At 46.6% G+C, this 18,023-nt stretch overlaps 1 protein-coding gene across 1 annotated transcript; it reads left to right on the plus strand.

The window, feature by feature from the left end:
• Nucleotides 1-361: 361 nt before the first annotated feature.
• PPAN (peter pan homolog) lies at nt 362-12,516 on the plus strand. The gene is made up of 12 exons (XM_020812079.3): nt 362-520; nt 2,107-2,277; nt 3,199-3,300; nt 4,511-4,561; nt 5,719-5,889; nt 7,536-7,612; nt 9,155-9,262; nt 9,696-9,819; nt 10,057-10,135; nt 10,798-10,927; nt 11,081-11,241; nt 12,051-12,516. Exons 1-12 carry the CDS (start codon nt 503-505, stop codon nt 12,443-12,445), a joined length of 1,587 nt encoding a protein of 528 aa, XP_020667738.3. The 5' UTR covers nt 362-502; the 3' UTR covers nt 12,446-12,516.
• The last annotated feature ends 5,507 nt before the right edge of the window (nt 12,517-18,023 follow it).

Below are 18,023 nucleotides of genomic sequence, written 5' to 3' on the forward strand. Positions count from 1 at the left end.
ATCCCGTGTTCGACTGCATTTAGAAGACGTATTAAATTAACAGACACTCTTTGAGTTTAAAAATCTAATTTGTTCACTTTAAACGTTTAACTATAAATGGCAAGTTCTCACTCGGAAACAGTACAAATTTGCAGCTGGTGTTTGACAGCGGTGAAACGCCCTGACGCCCGTTGCCCCCATCTATCGCTCCTAAAACTAAAAGCGCGATTCGTCAACTTTTTTTTTAACGAGCAGCTCTCACTTCTGTCCCCGGGAGGCAACATGTCGTTTGCAAACGCCACGATCTCCTTAGGAGCCGAACTATGGGAAGCTTAAGATTGCAAGAGACGCCCCGGACTGTTGAGCAAGAGACACGAGGAGAGACCTGGCAAAGCCGGAACCTTTGGCGCTTAGAAGAGTTGGCGCCGGACGTCTTCGTGAGGGAACCTACGAGAGCGGAAGTGACCGAGTCAGTCCCCCACGTGGTCGCAGCAGAGGAGAGCGGAGGAAGGCTGCGTGCAAGATGGGGAGGCCTAGCAAAGTGAGAAAAGGCGGTTGGGGCGGTGGGTAAAGAAAGTGACGGGTGGTGGAGTGGGGAAATTTAGAGGTAGATGGTTGTGGCCAGCTCTGGCTGTAGGAACTAGGATCTACCTCAAGCTGGCTCTCGGGGGAGATTTAGAGGGGCTCTTGATGTGTAGTCTGCGGCGTATCTGTTGGGGCTCAGCGTTGGGCGGAGGTGCAGTGGAGGAGGGGGGAAAAAGAGGTGTTTCCTGGGCAGGGGACCCAGGAGAGGTCTCAGGACCCCAGGTCTGGGAGGAGGAGCAACGGCCCTAGTGAGCGATGATAAGGCGAGCGTTGTGGAAAAGTATTCCAGGCCAGTGGCCTCTCATCCCCTGCCCAGCAGCAGAGTAATATGCTTGTGAGTGCTCGTTGTCGGGGGACAGCAAAGTGGAAAATGATCCGCGTACCCTGCTGTGGGCTTCCCAGGGGCATCTGGTTGCTGTGGGAAAAGTACACTGGCTTCATATGATCCGGCGTGGCTTTGCTTAAATTCCTGGACATGAAAGCAAGTGCATTTTCTGATTTCAGGACCTGGTACTTAAAACTGAACCTCTTGTTATTGAATGGCTTGCTTGCTGCATTTGTGTGCTGCTTGTCTTCCACCGAACTCAGGCAGTATACGTGGTGGGCTTCCCTTCCTCCTTTGAGTCCTCGCACGGATCCTGGGAAGTAGTTTTGGGTGAGAGTTAGTGACTAGCCAAGATCACCTCATTGGCATTATGACAATTTAAGGTACTTGAACTTGGATTTCTACAGCCCTCTCTGCCTTGGGCTATGCCTAGGAAATGAAATAAGTATGTAATTTCTTTTTTAAAAAGTTGTTTAGGTTGATGTTTGTGGCAGTTAATCTATGTGTGCTGCATACTTCCCTATTCATGTTAGTTCTTTGCAGATGTACAAATTATCCCCCAAGTAAAGGAGCTTTTCTAATTGAATGGCGGTTTAATACAAATAGCACAGGTGACTGAGGCCACTCTGCTTAGAAACTGCTTCATTACCAATGAGAAATATAAAAAAAAATCAGCCTGTCTTGCTGTGAAGGAAGAAGCCTCTTTTCATCCTCATATGTGACTAGTTGGACCTAATTTTGAATGAATCTCCCTCACCCTACCCATGAATTGCCCAGCTTGTTTTCTGAGCCCAGTCACATATCTAGTTCACCTGGCTTTTTATCTTTTGGCTTAATTTTCTTGATCTCTGAGTTTCAAGTGAAGGGATTTAGCTTCTGCTGTAAAACAAACCTTGTAATCACATCTGTTGTGAAATGTTTAGATTCCTGGCTGATTACTTGAGGGAGCTTGTTTCCAAAATATATGCTTCAGATAGTTGGAGAGTCTTTTTTCTTCCTGATTTTGAACCTAAATCCCATTGGACAGTTTATTGGCATTGGGCATCACTTGTGACAGTTTATTGGCATTGGGCATCACTTTTAGGAGGGATTGTTACCCTTGAGTTGTACAGAGGAGGATTGAGTAGGACAGTGGATAGGGCAGGGGGATCTGTTTTGTGGCCTTACTTGCACTTCATCTGGTGCCATTTCTCCTATTGTTCCTTTATTCCTCATAGACGAAGAACCAGAAGAAAGAGCGGGCTGTTGCCCAGCATCGGTCTCAGGAGGAATATAGCTCTGTGCCCCACTGCTTTGTCTTTCACCGCGGTCGTGTTGGCAAGAATGTACAGCAACTCATCCTGGATGTTCGGCGGGTGATGGAGCCTTACACTGCTACCACCCTCAAGGTGAAATTATGGGGTATCACAGGACCTTGGCAAGAGCTCATAGCAACGGTTATATTGCGTAGTCAAAATGAAAGGAAGCCGGTGCAAGACAAATCAATAATTAGAAATTAGGTGTGGGTGGGAAGGACTCCTTTGTGAAACATGTTCTGTTGGAGTAGAACAGGAAGGATGAAAATTGAGGTTCCTATCTTGGAGAGGAATGAGGCCTAATGGTTTATTGAGAGGGAGGGGTAACACTTTCTTAATTTCTTTGGTAGCATAGATGTGGCAGCTTCAGAGTGATCTGTGGCCTTGGGCAATTTTTGTCCAGAGCTGTAGATGTTGAATACATGCTATATTCAAAAATAATGGGCTCATTTTTATGACTATTTTATTGCAAGGTTGTTCAGAAGTGGAAGAATTGCAGTGTGTTACATGAAGGATATAGGGGAAAGAGAAGGTGGGAGGGGGAGGACATAATTAGGGTGTGTAAATCATAAGGAGTAGCATGAAGTTTTTTGTAGGACACAGAAGCATAAACATCCATTGTTTAAAAGCCAGGTGATGCTGATAACAAAGCAGCTTTCTTGTGTGACTGTAATTATTTTATTTTTATTTATTTATTTATTTATTTATTGGACTTATATACCGCCCCATAGCGCTACAAGCACTCTCCGGGCGGTTTACAATTTTAATTATACAGGCTACACATTGCCCCCCCCCCCCAGCAAGCTGGGTACTCATTTTACCAACCTCAGAAGGATGGAAGGCTGAGTCAACCTTGAGCCGGCTACCAGGGATTTGAACCCCAGGTCGTGAGCACAGTTTTAGCTGCAGTACAGCGTTTTAACCACTGCGCCACAAGGCTCTTTTAATGGAACGTTCCATATCCTGTGTTCTGAGTTCAAGGCATGCCAGACAATGGAGTCATCTTTTTTTCAGGCACGGAAGAAGAACTCTCTGAAAGACTTTGTGACAGTGGCTGGACCTCTTGGTGTGACCCATTTTGTTGTGTTCACGAAAACCCCCGCCACCATCAACCTTGTAAGTGATACACTGAGAAACTGCTCAGCGGTGGCAGCTGGTGGCCCCCAGTTTGGTCTGCCCAGCAAGCCTAGTATTTTACTTTGGTTTTATCGACTTTGCTTTTTTTTATTGTTTAACTTGTCACTGGGCTAACGTGCAGCTCAGTTCCCTTCTCCATAGAGCAGGGCTAGGGAACCCGCCAAATGCCTTGAACTATAATTTTTATAGCCCCTTCCTGTTGGACATGCTGTTACAGGCCAAAACATCCGGGAAGGAAAGACCTGGCTCCTGCTGGCTGAAATCCTGTTGCTTAGCATAATAAGTCATAGTTAGAATTAGGTCCATTGGATCAGTGGAACTTGGAGGAGTTGGCTCACCACTGATTCAGTGGGCCTCCTCTACTGTGACGTGCTGAGCAACAGGATTTCAGCCACTTTATATAAGCTGGTAGTTTTCACACTCTTTAATTTTAAGGAGTGCTTTCAACATTGTGGAGCCTCCACTCAGTTACTTCTTATTTTTGTATTGCTTTTTTAATATGGAGCATGCCGTTCTTTTATACATAGCACTGATTAAGCCTGTTGAACTTCATTGTTTCCTTCGTGAACCAAGCACATTTGGAACATGGTCAGTCTTCCCACCAGATTGTTAAATTATTATATATGGCTCTGTCTTATATGCTTGTAATATGGGCGCGTGTGTAAATGATTTAAATAAATAGTCCACTACTCTTGATCATGCTTTGCAAGACATAGCATTGTGTGACTAAGCAATCTTTTAGGAAGGATTGCCTGGTGCTTATCCTCTCTCTTTGTGGAAGTGCTGATCATTTTACTTCCAAAAAACTTGTATCATTCACTGCAAACACAGCTCAAAGGCCATTGCTGTTGATTAATGTACACTTTTACCCATTTCCTGTGACCACATACCTTGTAGCATGTGCTGGCTTTGTCTGTCTAACTGAATTCTCTCATTCGCTCTGCTTGTTAGCCTGATGCAGATGATGACCATTATGGACTGCTGAGTGAAAACTGTGATTCTCACTTCAAAGTAAACGCACTGATGCACCAGGATTGAGTTTGTGCAGAACACTAGCCTTGCAGGACAAAAAAAAGCATGACTAATATTCCTTTAATAGGGGGCCTTTTCCCCCACCACTGGTGCCCTTCTGTTTCATGGAATTAACGCTTCTGCTCTCTCTCTCTCTCAATCTCTCTCTCCTTTTTAGAAATTATTCCGTCTCCCCGGTGGACCAACCTTGACCTTTCGAGTCACACAGGTAACAAACTGAGGGTACTGTCTGCACTAGGATAGGCAAGATGGGACTGGAATTGCATGTATTCTCATTTGGCAAGGATATAAAGCTTACATCTGATTTTTACTTCTTACCGCTTTTCTCATCAGCATTATATGAGCATTGGTAGAAAACATTAGCCCTAGTCAGCATAACTGGTGGTGAGGGCTGATAAGAGTTACCATCAAACAACACTTGAAAGGCCACCCACTCCCCATCACTGTTGCTTCAATGGATTGCGTGCCCTCGGGCAGCGCACAGAGGAGGAGGTGGGGCAGGGAAGTGAGGTGCTGCCTCTGAGTGGGCATATGCTGTAGGAGGCAGGGCTGGGAACTGCCAGAGACCTACCTGTTCATCTGAAGGCAGAACCAGCCCAAAGGGCTGCACTGGTGGTTTGTGTCCATCTCTGCTTATTTCGCAATAATGTATCCTGCCTTGGTTGCAGACAATTAGGTAGAGTGTTCAGCCACTCTTTGGGTTTCTGAGATTTTAGGGCTCCTATGTTTTCAATCATATTTTTGTTGACATGTAAGTACAGTGGTGCCCCGCAAGACAGGTGCTCCGTTTGATGATGAAATCGCGTCATGACAAACTTTTTGCGATCGCAAAACGATGTTCCCTATGGGGGAATTTCACTTTGCGATGATTGGTTCCCTGCTGATAGGCGGTTTCAAAATGGCCGCCGGATAAACAAAATGGGCGCCTGCTGTGTTTTCGCACAGATTCCTCGCTGCACAGGCAGTGAAAATGGCCGCGCTATGGAGGATCTTTGCTGGACGTTGAGTTTGAAGCCCCTAGGAACGCATTAATCTGGTTTTAATACGTTTCTATGGGCTTTTTAAAATCTCATCACAACGTTTTCGTTATACAGTGATTTCGCTGGAGCGAATTAACGTCCTGATGCAAGGCACCACTGTATTTCTGAAATAAAGCCGAGATGCTCAGGAGGCAAACCTCTTTGCCCTGTGCTACACTCTCTCTCCCTTTTTTTTTCTTTTTTCTTTTTGTACTTGTAATATTTGCACAGCTGTGACTGTGCTATGCTTAAAATAAATATAAATAAAAATGCATGCCTTCTGGATGTTGGGGGTTTATAGCTCTGTGGGATGTCTCATTTCTCTGTGCTTTTCTTTTCATTTTAGTATTCACTCATCAAAGATGTTGTGTCATCTCTGAAGCGACACCGGATGCATGAGCAGCAGTTCACCCAACACCCACTTCTGGTGCTCAATAACTTTGGCACTCAGGGCATGCACATCAAGGTCATGGCCACGATGTTTCAGAACATGTTCCCTTCCATCAATGTCCACAGGGTGAGTGTCTGTCTAAACTGAGGACTGATGGAGGCTGGTTTGATGCCAGTTCTGTTCTGCTTAGGTAGCTGTAGGCACCTTGAGTTCCACGATATGTGCACAGTGTCAGCTCTGTCCTAGTCCAGACACAGGTTCACCAAGACTAGTGTCTGAATGTCCTTATCTAAGATGTGGTGGACCCAAATCGAAGAAGAACACACCCACTTGTTTCCATTGCCTTACCCTTGCATCCCTCTGCATCACTGGAAAACCTTCTCAAGAGGATTTCCAGCTTTTGTGGGTACATGGGTGGCTGCAAAGTTCTTTTGCCATACTTTTGGTCTTGCTGATAGGAACAATTGCATCAGCAGAACTGCCCAGTTGTAACCTGGCCATTGAGTATAGTTAATCTTTGGCCAGAATCCTGTTGATGTTCACGTGTTGCAACTTGCTTTGGTTGATTTTAGCTCATTGATGAAGTGCCCGGCTGCATCTCAGTTGCAAAGTTTGAGTGCATGACCAAGCATAATTCAAGATGTGTCTTGGCACCTCACCAGTTAACCACAAGTAGCTAAGAGGAGTTACACAGATCTTACATGAAAACCAAGAGGATTTTGGCCTGTCTATGGAAGTGTGTGTATGTATTCACAACCTTAGAAAGGGAGGGATCCTTCCATGACATTTCCTTACTGGAGTGTTTTTCCAGTGTTGTGGCCTGTAATATACATGTTATCATTGTTACACAGAAACACGTTTGTTGTTGACAAATCAAACCAAAAATTAGTTGAAATGCTACCTTTTTCAAGGCCTCCTTCAGCTCTTTTTGCCATCTTATAGCATGTTTTGGCTTTATTTTCCTTGCAGAACTACGTTCTTTTCTGTTAACCTGCCGACCTGATGCAAATGATGACAATGTGTTTTCCTGAGTGAAAACTGTGATTTTTCATTCAAAGTAAATGCACTGATGCATCAGACGTCAGACCAGGTAGAGCTTTAAAGGTGCAGTGTAAATAACAGTGACCAATTTGCCAGTAGTAGGGACTACTCTGAACCTTCGGGCCACACGCAAGGATGCTGGCATGTTTTTGGGGTTAAACATACCGCCTTTCAAAATAAGCATACGAGTCCACCTTTGGTTTACTTCTTTATGGAGTGTTCTTGTGGGTGTTGTGGAATCAGTGGTAAGAGCACTTCTGGACAAGCACAGTCTCTCCTGGTTGAAGGTCAACGGTGGTAGTTTTAAGAGTCAGGAAATGAAGCCGAGTTTTGTTCAAGGCTTTGCAGTCTATTTTCGTGACCCAAGTCAGGACTTAAATGCAGGTTTCCAAGGTCAGATACTGTCTTCTTTTTACACTTGCCAATAACGGTGCAAAGGAGGATAGAGATAGAAGAAAAAGAGGTAGAAGTTTGTGTGCCTGGGTTAAATTTGTGTTTAATTAGCCATGGATTCAGGATAATTGACTGAGCTGGTAAACTGGATTAAGCAACTGAGATATGAGGTCTCCTGAGTTCCATAAGGGCTGTTGGTGGTTTGGGGTCTCTAATAGATCAACTGGAGGCTCCCAAAGATTACCTAAAGTGTTTGGTAGCTGAAGGATGTAAGGCCTGTGGTCAGCCTTAATTCTCATAATGTGTGGTTGTCTCTTCTCTCCTACTTGCCTTTCTAGGTAAACCTTAATTCCATCAAGCGCTGCGTACTGATCAATTACAACCCAGACACCCAGCACCTTGAATTCCGTCACTAGTGAGTGTTTGCTGCCTGATGATGTGGGTTTTCCTACTGCTCGTGTGTGCGAACTTATGGCACCGTCTATCTTGACTTGTATGAGAAGGTGGCATGATCGATCCAAGGCCATTTTCATAAGATGTTCCATTTGGTCTCAAATGGCAGGGGTTCATTTCTGACCTGTCTGCCTGCATTATGTATTCTTAATTTTGCATGTTGTCATGTTTCTCAGAATGCCCGCTATTTTCCAGTGTACTGTTGCACAGTCAGGGATAATATCCGTTGTGTGGTTGTGGCTTTTTTTTAAAAAAATGTATTGTTTTTTGATTATCTACTACAAGAGAAACAGTTCTGTGTAATGGCAGATTAGGATTCAGCTGACCTGAGTTTAAATCCCTCCTTGCCACGAAGCACGTAGGGGGGTGCAGGTGGCATTGGTAAAACTGCTGCTTAAATATCCTTAAATACTTTGAAAGCTCCAATAGAGTTACTATGAGTGTGAATTGATGATGCATAACAAAGAGCAAAACCCAGCATCATTCAGGGTTTATCCCATTCCTTGCAACAGTTCTATGAGGTGATTTACAGAGCTTGGCAGCCAAACTGCAATTGCAACCTTGGTTCAAGCCTCACCTTGTTCGCTGCCCTGCTTGGGCACTTCCACCCCGAGAGAGTGCATCTGGACACAGGAATACTGTAGGAAGATGGCCAGCCAAGACTTGAACTGGATGCATATGATGAGAGTATAGTCTGCTGATGTCTCTGATCTTATTCTGAAGTAAACGCTCTGATGCATCCAAGTTAATTTCAGCTAAGAGAGCTGTATGGAGGGGAGAGGGCAAGAGCAGTGCCGTTTATTGTGCTCAAAATTCTCTTCTTCATCCCGGCAACTTTTCCAGTGATTTTGAGTTTTTTAAAGCATTTCAGCCACCTCCTTTTCTCATATATCACATTGTCGGTTTTATTGGGGGCCAGAGCATTAGGTAACAGACAGGCCGTGATGTACTTCCTTGGATGAAGCCAGGATCTTCAGACCCACTCCTGCATATGACCATTAATATTTCTAGATTAGGTTCTTCCTCTGTGTGTAATACTATATCTATTTAAGGAGATGTGGCTTAAAATTCACATATACTGGGGCAGGGAGGAGATAAGATAGTTCGTCTTTCAAGTGAGATGTAAGTGCATCTTGTGTTGTGATACTTTTTAGATTAAATCCATCTGATGATGCCTGTAGGGTCTTGTGAAAGCTGCAGGGAGAAGAGAATGGACATTCTTTGGTGGGCCACCAAAGAGCATTGGAAATGTGTGACCCTCCAGATGTTGGACAGTGGTGGCCCTTATCCCCCTCCCTCTCAGCTCAACTGCTGCTTAGGGCCAGCACCCTCTGATGAGACGCATCCCCACCAAAGTTAGGACCCAGTGTACACATGCGGAGTCTCTGCTCTGTCACAGGAACTGAGCATCCCTCCTTCCTCATCACTCAAAATACAGCCGTGATGTTCTTGGCTGCCTGATGTAATTGCCTCATACGCTTCCTCTCCTCTTTATCATCTGCAGCAGCCTGAAAGTGGTACCCGTAGGAATGAGCAAAGGGCTGAAGAAGCTCCTGCAGGAGAAGTTCCCCAACATGAGCCGTTTGGAGGACATCAGTGAGCTGTTGGTCAGGTGAGGGAGAAAGAGAGGCAGGGAGGCCTCCCTGTTTCTGTCAGGAGTCACTGGAGCAGCATGAGCAGGTTCTTCCCAGAGGTTTTCTGGCTTTCTTGGGAATGAGGTGGGAAGGGACAAGGAAGGCAGGAGCGTGCTTTTTTGCACCCTCTTCCGTGTCTCCTGTAATCTCTCCTATCCCTGTCCTGACTGCCTTTTCTCTTTCTTCCTTTTCAAACCATTGAGCATCCGGTCTTCTTTCCCTTACTTCTGTTTATCTGTGTATCCTCTTACTTCAGGCCTGTTTTCTCCCTCGCTCCCCTTCCCTTCGATTGCAAGCCCGAGGGCAGGGCCTGCGTCTCCTGCTTCGTTTTGTGTCCTAACACTTGGCTGTTTCGTTGGCATGCCGAAGATGGCAGCAGTGATATGTTCCACTTCCTTCCCTACCCTGCAGAGACATTAACCTCTCTGAGAGTGAAGCAGAGCAGGACGGAAGTCACAACATCATGGAGCTGCCACAAGCCTATGCCGGCCGTGGGAACATGAAAGCTCAGCAGAGTGCAGTCCGCCTCACGGAGGTCGGTTTCAGGGGACCCTGTGACTTTGAAATGGGGTGGGGTGGGGTGACATAGCTTTGGGCTCTCCCAAGTATGACAGAAGACCCAGCCTCTTGAAGTTGCTGATCTTCAAGAAGGAAGTGTTCTAGTCATCTGGCCCTGGGGTGGCTTGTGGATAGCAGCAATCTGGCTTTCTTTCTGCACCACCCCCTTTTCTCTCCTCACGGATCCTCGGTTGTTGTTTTTCTCCCTATCCAGATAGGCCCTCGAATGACGCTGCAGCTTGTCAAGGTGGAGGAAGGGTTAGGCCAGGGCAATGTGCTCTATCACAGCTTCAGTGAGTATCTTGGCTCTTTGGTAGAAATTTGGTTTTTATGTCTCTGAAAGGTGGCAGGGAGTGCTAAAATAAATAGAGAATTGCATTAGCTGGAGTTGGTTGATCTGATTCTCATGCCCCACGGCACGAGGTAAGTGGTTGTGTAAACTAAGTCTGCATAATTTTCAAATCCAGTACAGTCTTGGAATCTTCATCAATACTGAGTTTTTCTTTTTCTTTCTTTCTTTCTTTCTTTCTTTCTTTCTTTCTTTCTTTCTTTCTTTCTTTCTTTCTTTCTTTCTTTCTTTCTTTCTTTCTTTCTTTCTTTCTCTCTCTCTCTCTCTCTCTCTCTCTTCTTTCTTTCTTTCTTTCTTTCTTTCTTTCTTTTGGCTGCTCTCTTTCTTGGAACTGCAGAAGTAAGGCTCTCCAGTGGGGGGGGTAGGGTGTGAATTTGCTGTCAGTATTTCTTCTTGGATTTCACCCCCTATTTAGGAGATCCTTGATCTCTTACGTAAGTGGTGGATGTAGCAAAGCTAGTGGTAGACGTGAGCACTCCCAGTGCTGCTCCGCCAAATACTGAGGGCGTGAATGGTCTGCTCAGGTTTTGTGATTCTTGCCCTCAGGGGTTTCACACTGTCCGGCTGCCTTTTCATGGCTTGCTCTTTGCCCTCCCCTTTCCGCAGTTCACAAGACAGAAGAGGAGATCCGACAAGTCCTGGCCAGGAAAGAAGCAAAGCTGCAGCTCAAAGCCGAGCGACGCCGCAAGCAGGAGGCGAACGTGGGGCGCAAGCAAGAACTGAAAGAGGCTCACAGGTGAGGGGAGAACAAGAGTCAGAATCGGCCTCTGCGAAGGTCCCGTCTCAGCAGCGGGAACTGGGAGAGGTCCGTCGTGCTTTTCCTAAGGGAGGTGGGGGGGGGGGGTTGCCTTGTCCCTGGGTGACCATTTTGCTTGGCTGGGGGCTGCAGGAAGAAGAGCCTAGAAGGGATGAAGAGAAAGCAGCAGCAGATAGAAGGAGGCGATAGCGATGCAGAGGATCCTGGGATGCAGGAGGACGCCAATGCTGACGAGCCATCAGACGATGACGTGGAATATTACCGGCAGGAGGTGGGAGAAGAGCCAGACGAAGGTGGGTGCCTTGTTGTGTAGTGTTTGTGTTCTTAAATTGAGCAAGGAGAAGGGGAGCGCCCCCTTCTGGATGCAGTTGATGGAAACAGTTGGGCTCCTCAGTGGGAGCTGTGATTCCTCCAGAATAAATGCTCTGATGTGTTAAGGTTGGGGGAGGACCTCAGCACCTGGGCCATACCGTCTCCAAGCTTAGTACGAGCCATAAATCGTGGTTGGGTTGCTTGTCCCCCACCCCACCCCCCCATCTGCTCCGAAGCAGCCTTCGTGACAGGGTTGCCCTGTGCTGGATGTTGAGTCCCTTGTACACCCACCGCTCCTCCTTTTCCTCTCTCCAGGCAGGCCAGAGGCAGAGGAGGAGGGCCTGGCTTTTGCTCCTTAAACACAGAGCTGGGGAACCTTTAGCCTTCCAGGTCATTCCCCTGTCAGCCTAGACAACGCAGCCAGTGGTGAGAGAGGGTGGGAGTTGTAGTCCAGCCACACCTGGGAGACCAGATGTTCCCCGTTTTCTCCTGACAGTAGTATAGCAGGGGGAGTTTTGGCAGGAGCGGCTTTTCTTACTGCTGTGGGACCAGTCGCAAGCTTCCCAGCGTTCCTCCTTTGTGATCAACAGAGCCATCACCCCTCCTGGAGCTCTTTGTCTTTAACTTTCTCTGAGTTCCAGCTCAGTTTCTGGAGACCTGCAGTCTTGAAAGCCCTTTGCTGTCTTAGGCACCATTGAGAATCCAAGGAAAACACCTCTGGGGTTGTGGCTGTTGTGCCTTGCCTTCCTCCTGTTGATTTGGTCTTGCTTGTTGGATCTACTTTCTCTAGATCTATTCCCACAAAGCGGTAAGAGGAAACGGCCGAGCCAGTCTGCCAGGCCCAGCAAGAGGCCCAGACGCGCCCATTCTGCAGGGGATCGGAGCCCAGCCCTTCTGAGAACCAACAAGAAGATGAAACATAGGAAGACTCCACAGACTGGGCGAAGGGACTCTCCTCAGCATCAGAGGGACACTCGTCACCTCACGAGGCAGCCCACAAGGCCACAGAACACCAGGCAGAAGCGGCCACAAGCCTCCGGGCAGCGCAGAGCTAAGCGGCAGCCTGGATCAAGACTGTTTGGCAGTCGATGGCAGGGCAAATCCGGACTGGGGCGGAAGCAGGCGCAGAAAGGAAAAGGAGCCTTGAGAAAAGTGGGGCGTTCGGGGAAGAAAAGGCAAACGTAGGGTTTTGGGGCCCCCTCTCACTTGCTCTTGTTTTGTACTGGCTGTTTAGCAAAATATACAGACTCTCCGTTGTGCTTGCCTCTCTGTCTTTCTTCTCTGGCGTGTGTACCTTCCCCACTACGTTGCACATCAGAAACAGCAGAGACCCCTCCCCCAAGGGCAGTTTCAGTGGGATTGACTTATTAGTGGGTACTGCTGGCTGACCATGTCCGTTTGAATGCTTTGAGTGCCTCTTTTTTGTGGGGAGGGGGAGAAGAGGGATATCAATAAAGAAGGTAAAGAAGAGTCAGGTTGAAGTGCATGTGGAACAGTGGAAGGAGAACTTTCCTGCTCGAGGTAGACCTAGGCAACATGGAGAGGAGCAATCCTGTTACTGTTGTAACTCCTTTTGGCTTTCTCCATCCTGGAGCTCTTTAAGGAAGTCATTGTTTGGTCCATTGTGGACAGGGAAATCACAAGTTTGATTTCACACCTTCACACGTTTATCAGCTGGGAGAGGGGAAGTGGGCCATGGAGGGGCATTCACTTTAGAAGCAAAGAGGTATGGTGGCAGCAACATTTGTGGGTCACAAGTTCTCCATCTTTTGACTTACCTTCTTGAAAACAAACACTCTTTGTGGGGTGTAGCGACTTTACAGGCTACCTAGTTGTGACCATGTTTGATGTTATGAGATCTTTGACTTTTGAAAACATTTTAAGAAGAAGCTTGGATCGTTCTTATGGCTAAGACAAATCTTAGAAGGAAACATTGGGCTCATTTCATGCATTAAATGAAGCCACAGTGACAAAGCTTGGCAGGATCGTAAGAGAACTTTAAAATGAGCTCCTGTAAGATTTTAGGTAGATTTGACTGCTTTTCTGAAGAGAGATTGAAAAAAATGGGATGAGAGGAAAAATAACAGACATTTAGATTCTCATTGATAACTATCCAGAATTGCAGAGACCCATTTCCAGAGACCTAATGTGAATGAGAGACCTCATTTCTGGTACAACTCTGAGACCTTAAAGAGAATGATCAAAAATCAAGATCGGGTTTGTCCAGGTCTTACAAAGGAGCTGTCAAAACATCATCCCAGAAGGATGTTTCTTACTCAATTCAATCACCCCTCAGCCAGTTCTAACCATTCCTGATAACGACTGGCTTCATGGTTAAAACGTGCTTTAGTGATTCACAAGGCATTTTATCGGTTGAACAGACTGTTCGGCTTACCAGTTTTGGTTACCAATTCCCAGAATGTTCCTAAAAGTCTGGATGAGTGCTTGTCTAGCCTCCTAGAAAGTGTAACAGATTAAAAATGCAACCAAATTCTTATGTGAGAGCATCTAAGTTCCATGTGTGACAAACTTTTACAAGGAGTAGGGAAACTTCCCCTCCAGATGTTGGATTCGGTTCCCATCAGCTCAACAGGAACAATGGGAATTGTAATCAAACAACTTTTTTAATCTAACAAGTTCCCAGTTCTTTTAAGATAGATAATTTCCCAGTAAAGAAATTAAACAGAACATACCTTTATACCCTGTATGTATTTCCTGCAGCGAGCTCAAGATGGCATCCTTTCCTCGGTATATTTTTGCAACAACTGCATGAGAGGCCACCCTGGGAATGATCGACTCAAGTTTAACCAGAGAGTGATGGCTCTGAAATTTGGTATCTGCCAAGTTCCAGTCCAGCGCTCTAGACCATAACATTTTTTCAATAAAATGAAACTGTCCCTTAAATCTCAAACTGTACACAGTCTAATAACCATTGGCTAATCATGATCTAGCCAGCACATGATGGAACAGGAGAGCATGTAGTCAACTCTTTTCTGGTCAGTGGGACCTGAAAACATATGGGTCAGAATCCTATTGGTGATCACCCTAAGGATGGTGTAACCTGCTGCAGTTAATTGATGAGGTGCTGGTGGGGGGGGGTGTCTTGGTTGCATGCCTAGTGATGTGCCTGATTGTGTGATTGAGAAGTGTCCTGGCTTTTTGTCAATTAGCTGCTGTACAGACACCACTTTGGTTCCCAGACATTAATCCTGGCTTGGATCCTCCTAGTACTTCTGCCTCCTGAATATTTCATGTGATCTAGAAAAGCCTTCATTGCTTCAAAGCCATTATTTACTATTAGTTCTGCTGAAAAACAACAAACTCTAACATAACTGTCCAGTTCTATTGTGATATGGCAGGCTATTCTAGCTGTCTCACTGATCAGCTGTAAACTGGACAAGGGTTAAAAAAAAACACCCCACCATAGCAGGAATTAATTCTGACAATAGATGCAGAGAAGAATCAAATTATTTGTGTCTTGCTTTGTTGGCAGGCTCCCATCTAAAACACGTCTAGAAAGAATATACAGCTCTGGGGAAATGAGAAAGCTGGCCTTCCGTTTCAGAGCAGGAAGAGGGAAGTCTCTGGCATGACTGCAAAGAGATCTTTATTTAAAAAGGCACAACTCATTAATTTCTTTAAAAGATTGAAAATGGCTGCAATGTTTTTACTTAACAAGCTCAAAATTCTTCAAGTCACAAAGAGATTTTATAGGAGTCAGAAAGACCTGACCTGACCTGACTGGGCTAACCTAAATGTCTTCACATCAGCGTTGGCTTGTGTAGTACATTGAGTGAATTTCCATCTGACTCCCTAGAGATGACGGGTTCAAGACCAGCTGCAGGCTTGAACCCAGCCTATGGAATACTTTTTCTCCAAAGTCTTTGGGAGCCTCTGCAGGCTGAGCAGGAATCAAGCTCTTCTACCTCCACCCCTGCCCACTACAAGTTTCAGATTGCAGATCTGAATAACATGTATACAGAATGTTATTAAGCCACTCCTTGGTCACAACACTAAGATTTTTTTTAACTTTAAAATGAGGTATAAGATTTTAGGTAGATTTGACTGCTTTTCTGAAGAGAGATTGAAAAAATAGGATGAGAGGAAAAATAACAGACATTTAGATTCCCATTATTAACTCCAGAATTTCAGAGACCTAACGTGTGTTTTTTTAATTGTAACCCAGGGAAAACAAACATTGAAAATCACCTGGTGTTAAAAATCCATTGTGACTGTATAGCATTTTTTAAAAATCAACCTCTGGGCACTAGGCATTATTGTCATACTTTCAGATGTACTTTGACGGAGTTGAAAACTTCCTTTTTAATGAAATGAAGCCTGCAAGAATGTCTTGTACTGTTGTACAAATGGAATGTCTTGTACTGTTTCTACATGTGGTAGAAGCATGCATGCAAAGCTGTTTTAACTTTAACTAAGGTTCCAGCCCTAGCCAGGAGGCGTTACCGGCAAATAGATGAGTGTGACATCAAGTACTTTGAGCCATATTTGGTTTCTCTTATGAACTAAGGTTCTTCTGTCACATCTACCACCAGCCACCATCATTGGAGCTGATTGCCAGGCTGGCTGGATTGAGGATGTGGTTAGATGGTTGTTGTGGGTTTTTCGGGCTCTTTGGCCATGTTCTGAAGGTTGTTCTTCCTAACGTTTAGCCAGTCTCTGTGGCTGGCATCTTCAGAGGACAGCACTCTGTGCTCTGGTGTAGTTGACTTGGGAGTGGCAGTATTTATGGCTGTGAGATAGGCTTTTGTCTTTTTCTGTAGATGGGTGATTAGTGTGTCTTGTTGTGGGTGTATTGTTGTGCTAAGGAGAAGAGATTATCTGTCACTGTGGTTGATGGGTGTCGTTAGCTGGTCTTTTGTGTGTAGTAATCCCCTGTCCTTGTGGCTGGGTAGAGTTCGTTGACCTTTTCACACAGTATTTTTGAGAGCTGGGAGCCAAGTTTTGTTGAGTTTCACACTTTCCTCTTTTTTGTTGAAGTTTTGCTGGTGCTTGTGGATTTCAATGGCTTCCCTGTGCAGTCTGACATAATGATTGCTGGTGTTGTCCAATGTTTCAGTATTTTGAAATAGAATTTCATGTCCAGTTTGTTTCAGGGCATGTTCAGCTACTGCAGATTTTTCTGGTTGTTTTAGTCTGCAGTGTGTCTCATGTTCTTTGATTCTGGTGTGGATGCTTCGTTTTGTAGTTCCAATATATACCTGGCCACAACTGCAAGGTATCCGGTATACTACTGCAGTGGTGAGAGGGTCCCTTCTGTCCTTTGCTGACTGTAACATTTGTTGTATTTTTGTGGTGGGCTTGAATACTGTTGTAGGTTGTGTTTTTTTCAGAATTTCCCCATGCAGTCTGTGACCCCTTTGATGTACGTCAGAAATCCTTATTTGTGGGTGGCTGTTTTTCTTCTTCAGTTCGGTGTTGTTTTCTTGGTTTGATGGCTCTTGTGATTTCATTTTTGGAGTAGCCATTTGCCTGTAGGGCCCAATTCAGGTGGTTGAGTTCAGTGCTGAGAAACTGAGCTTCACAGTTCTGATTTGCACGGTCTACCAGTGTTTTGATTATGCCTCTTTTTTGCTGTGGGTGGTGGTTGGAGTTTTTGTGTAGGTACCGGTTTGTGTGGGTGGGTTTTCTCTAGACCTTGTGTCCCAGTCGGAGGTCAGTTTTGCGTAGGACCATGACATCTAAGAATGGGAGTTGGCCCTCTATTTCTTTTTCCATGGTGAATTGTATACAGTGGTGCCCCGCATAGCGACATTAATCCGTTCCAGGATTAACGTCGCTATGTGAAATCGTCGCTGAACGGAACAAAAAACCCCATAGAAATGCATTAAATCCTGTTTAATGCGTTCCTATGGGGCAAAAACTCACCGTTCAGCGAAGATCCTCCATAGGGGCGGCCATTTTCGCCGCCTCGGTAAGCGAGGAATCCGTCCTGAAAACAGCGGCGGCCATTTTGCAACCGCCCATCAGCTGTTAAAAAAGCATTGCTTTGCCATGATCAGTTCCCCAAGCACGGAACCGACCATGGCAGAGCAAAATTCCACCACCAGCCAGCCCCCCCACGATGCCCTACCTCCTTGGCGGGGCTCTCCCGGGGCGCAGACGGGCAGGCCAGAGGGGCAGGATGCGTCCGGGTCACTGCCTGGGCAGCCGCGGGGCAAACACACACTGCTCAGGGCACGGGGCCTCTCCCTCCTAGGGCCAGGCTCCTCCGCCTCTCCTTGGTCCTTGGCGCTCCCAAAACCCAGCGAGCCTTTCCAGGGCCGGCCCGCAGACAGGGCATCGGCTGCCAAAGGTGCTCAGCTCCGGCCTCTGCCTCCGCCCCCCTCCTGCCCGTGGCGCCCGGCGGGTGGATGCGGCTGCGCTACCCGGGCGCCGCAAGGAAGGCCTCTGGGGTTTGTCTGCCTTGGACAAAGGCCGCAGCTCCCGGGGCGTCCCCGCCACCTCGCACACACATCCCGTCACAACCCGAGCCAAGCGGGGAGGGCAAGGAAGGCCCCCGGGGGGGACTGCCGGCAGCAGCGGCCAAGCACACGAGCCCCGGTTCCCGCTCCCCTGTGCAGGAAGGCACGCTCAGCTCAACCGGGAGCCCGGGCGCCGAAGGGGCGGGGAGGGGGTCTCTGGCGCGCCGCCCCCCGTCCAGCGCTGCCACCCTGATCCCGGTCCCCGCCACCTCCTCCTTTGCAGCTCTCTGGCTGCGCGCGGGGATTGGGGCCAGGTCCTTTCCCCCTCCTTCCGCAGTTGC

This window comes from Pogona vitticeps, chromosome 2, assembly GCF_051106095.1.
Source record: "Pogona vitticeps strain Pit_001003342236 chromosome 2, PviZW2.1, whole genome shotgun sequence".
NCBI lineage: Eukaryota > Metazoa > Chordata > Lepidosauria > Squamata > Agamidae > Pogona > Pogona vitticeps.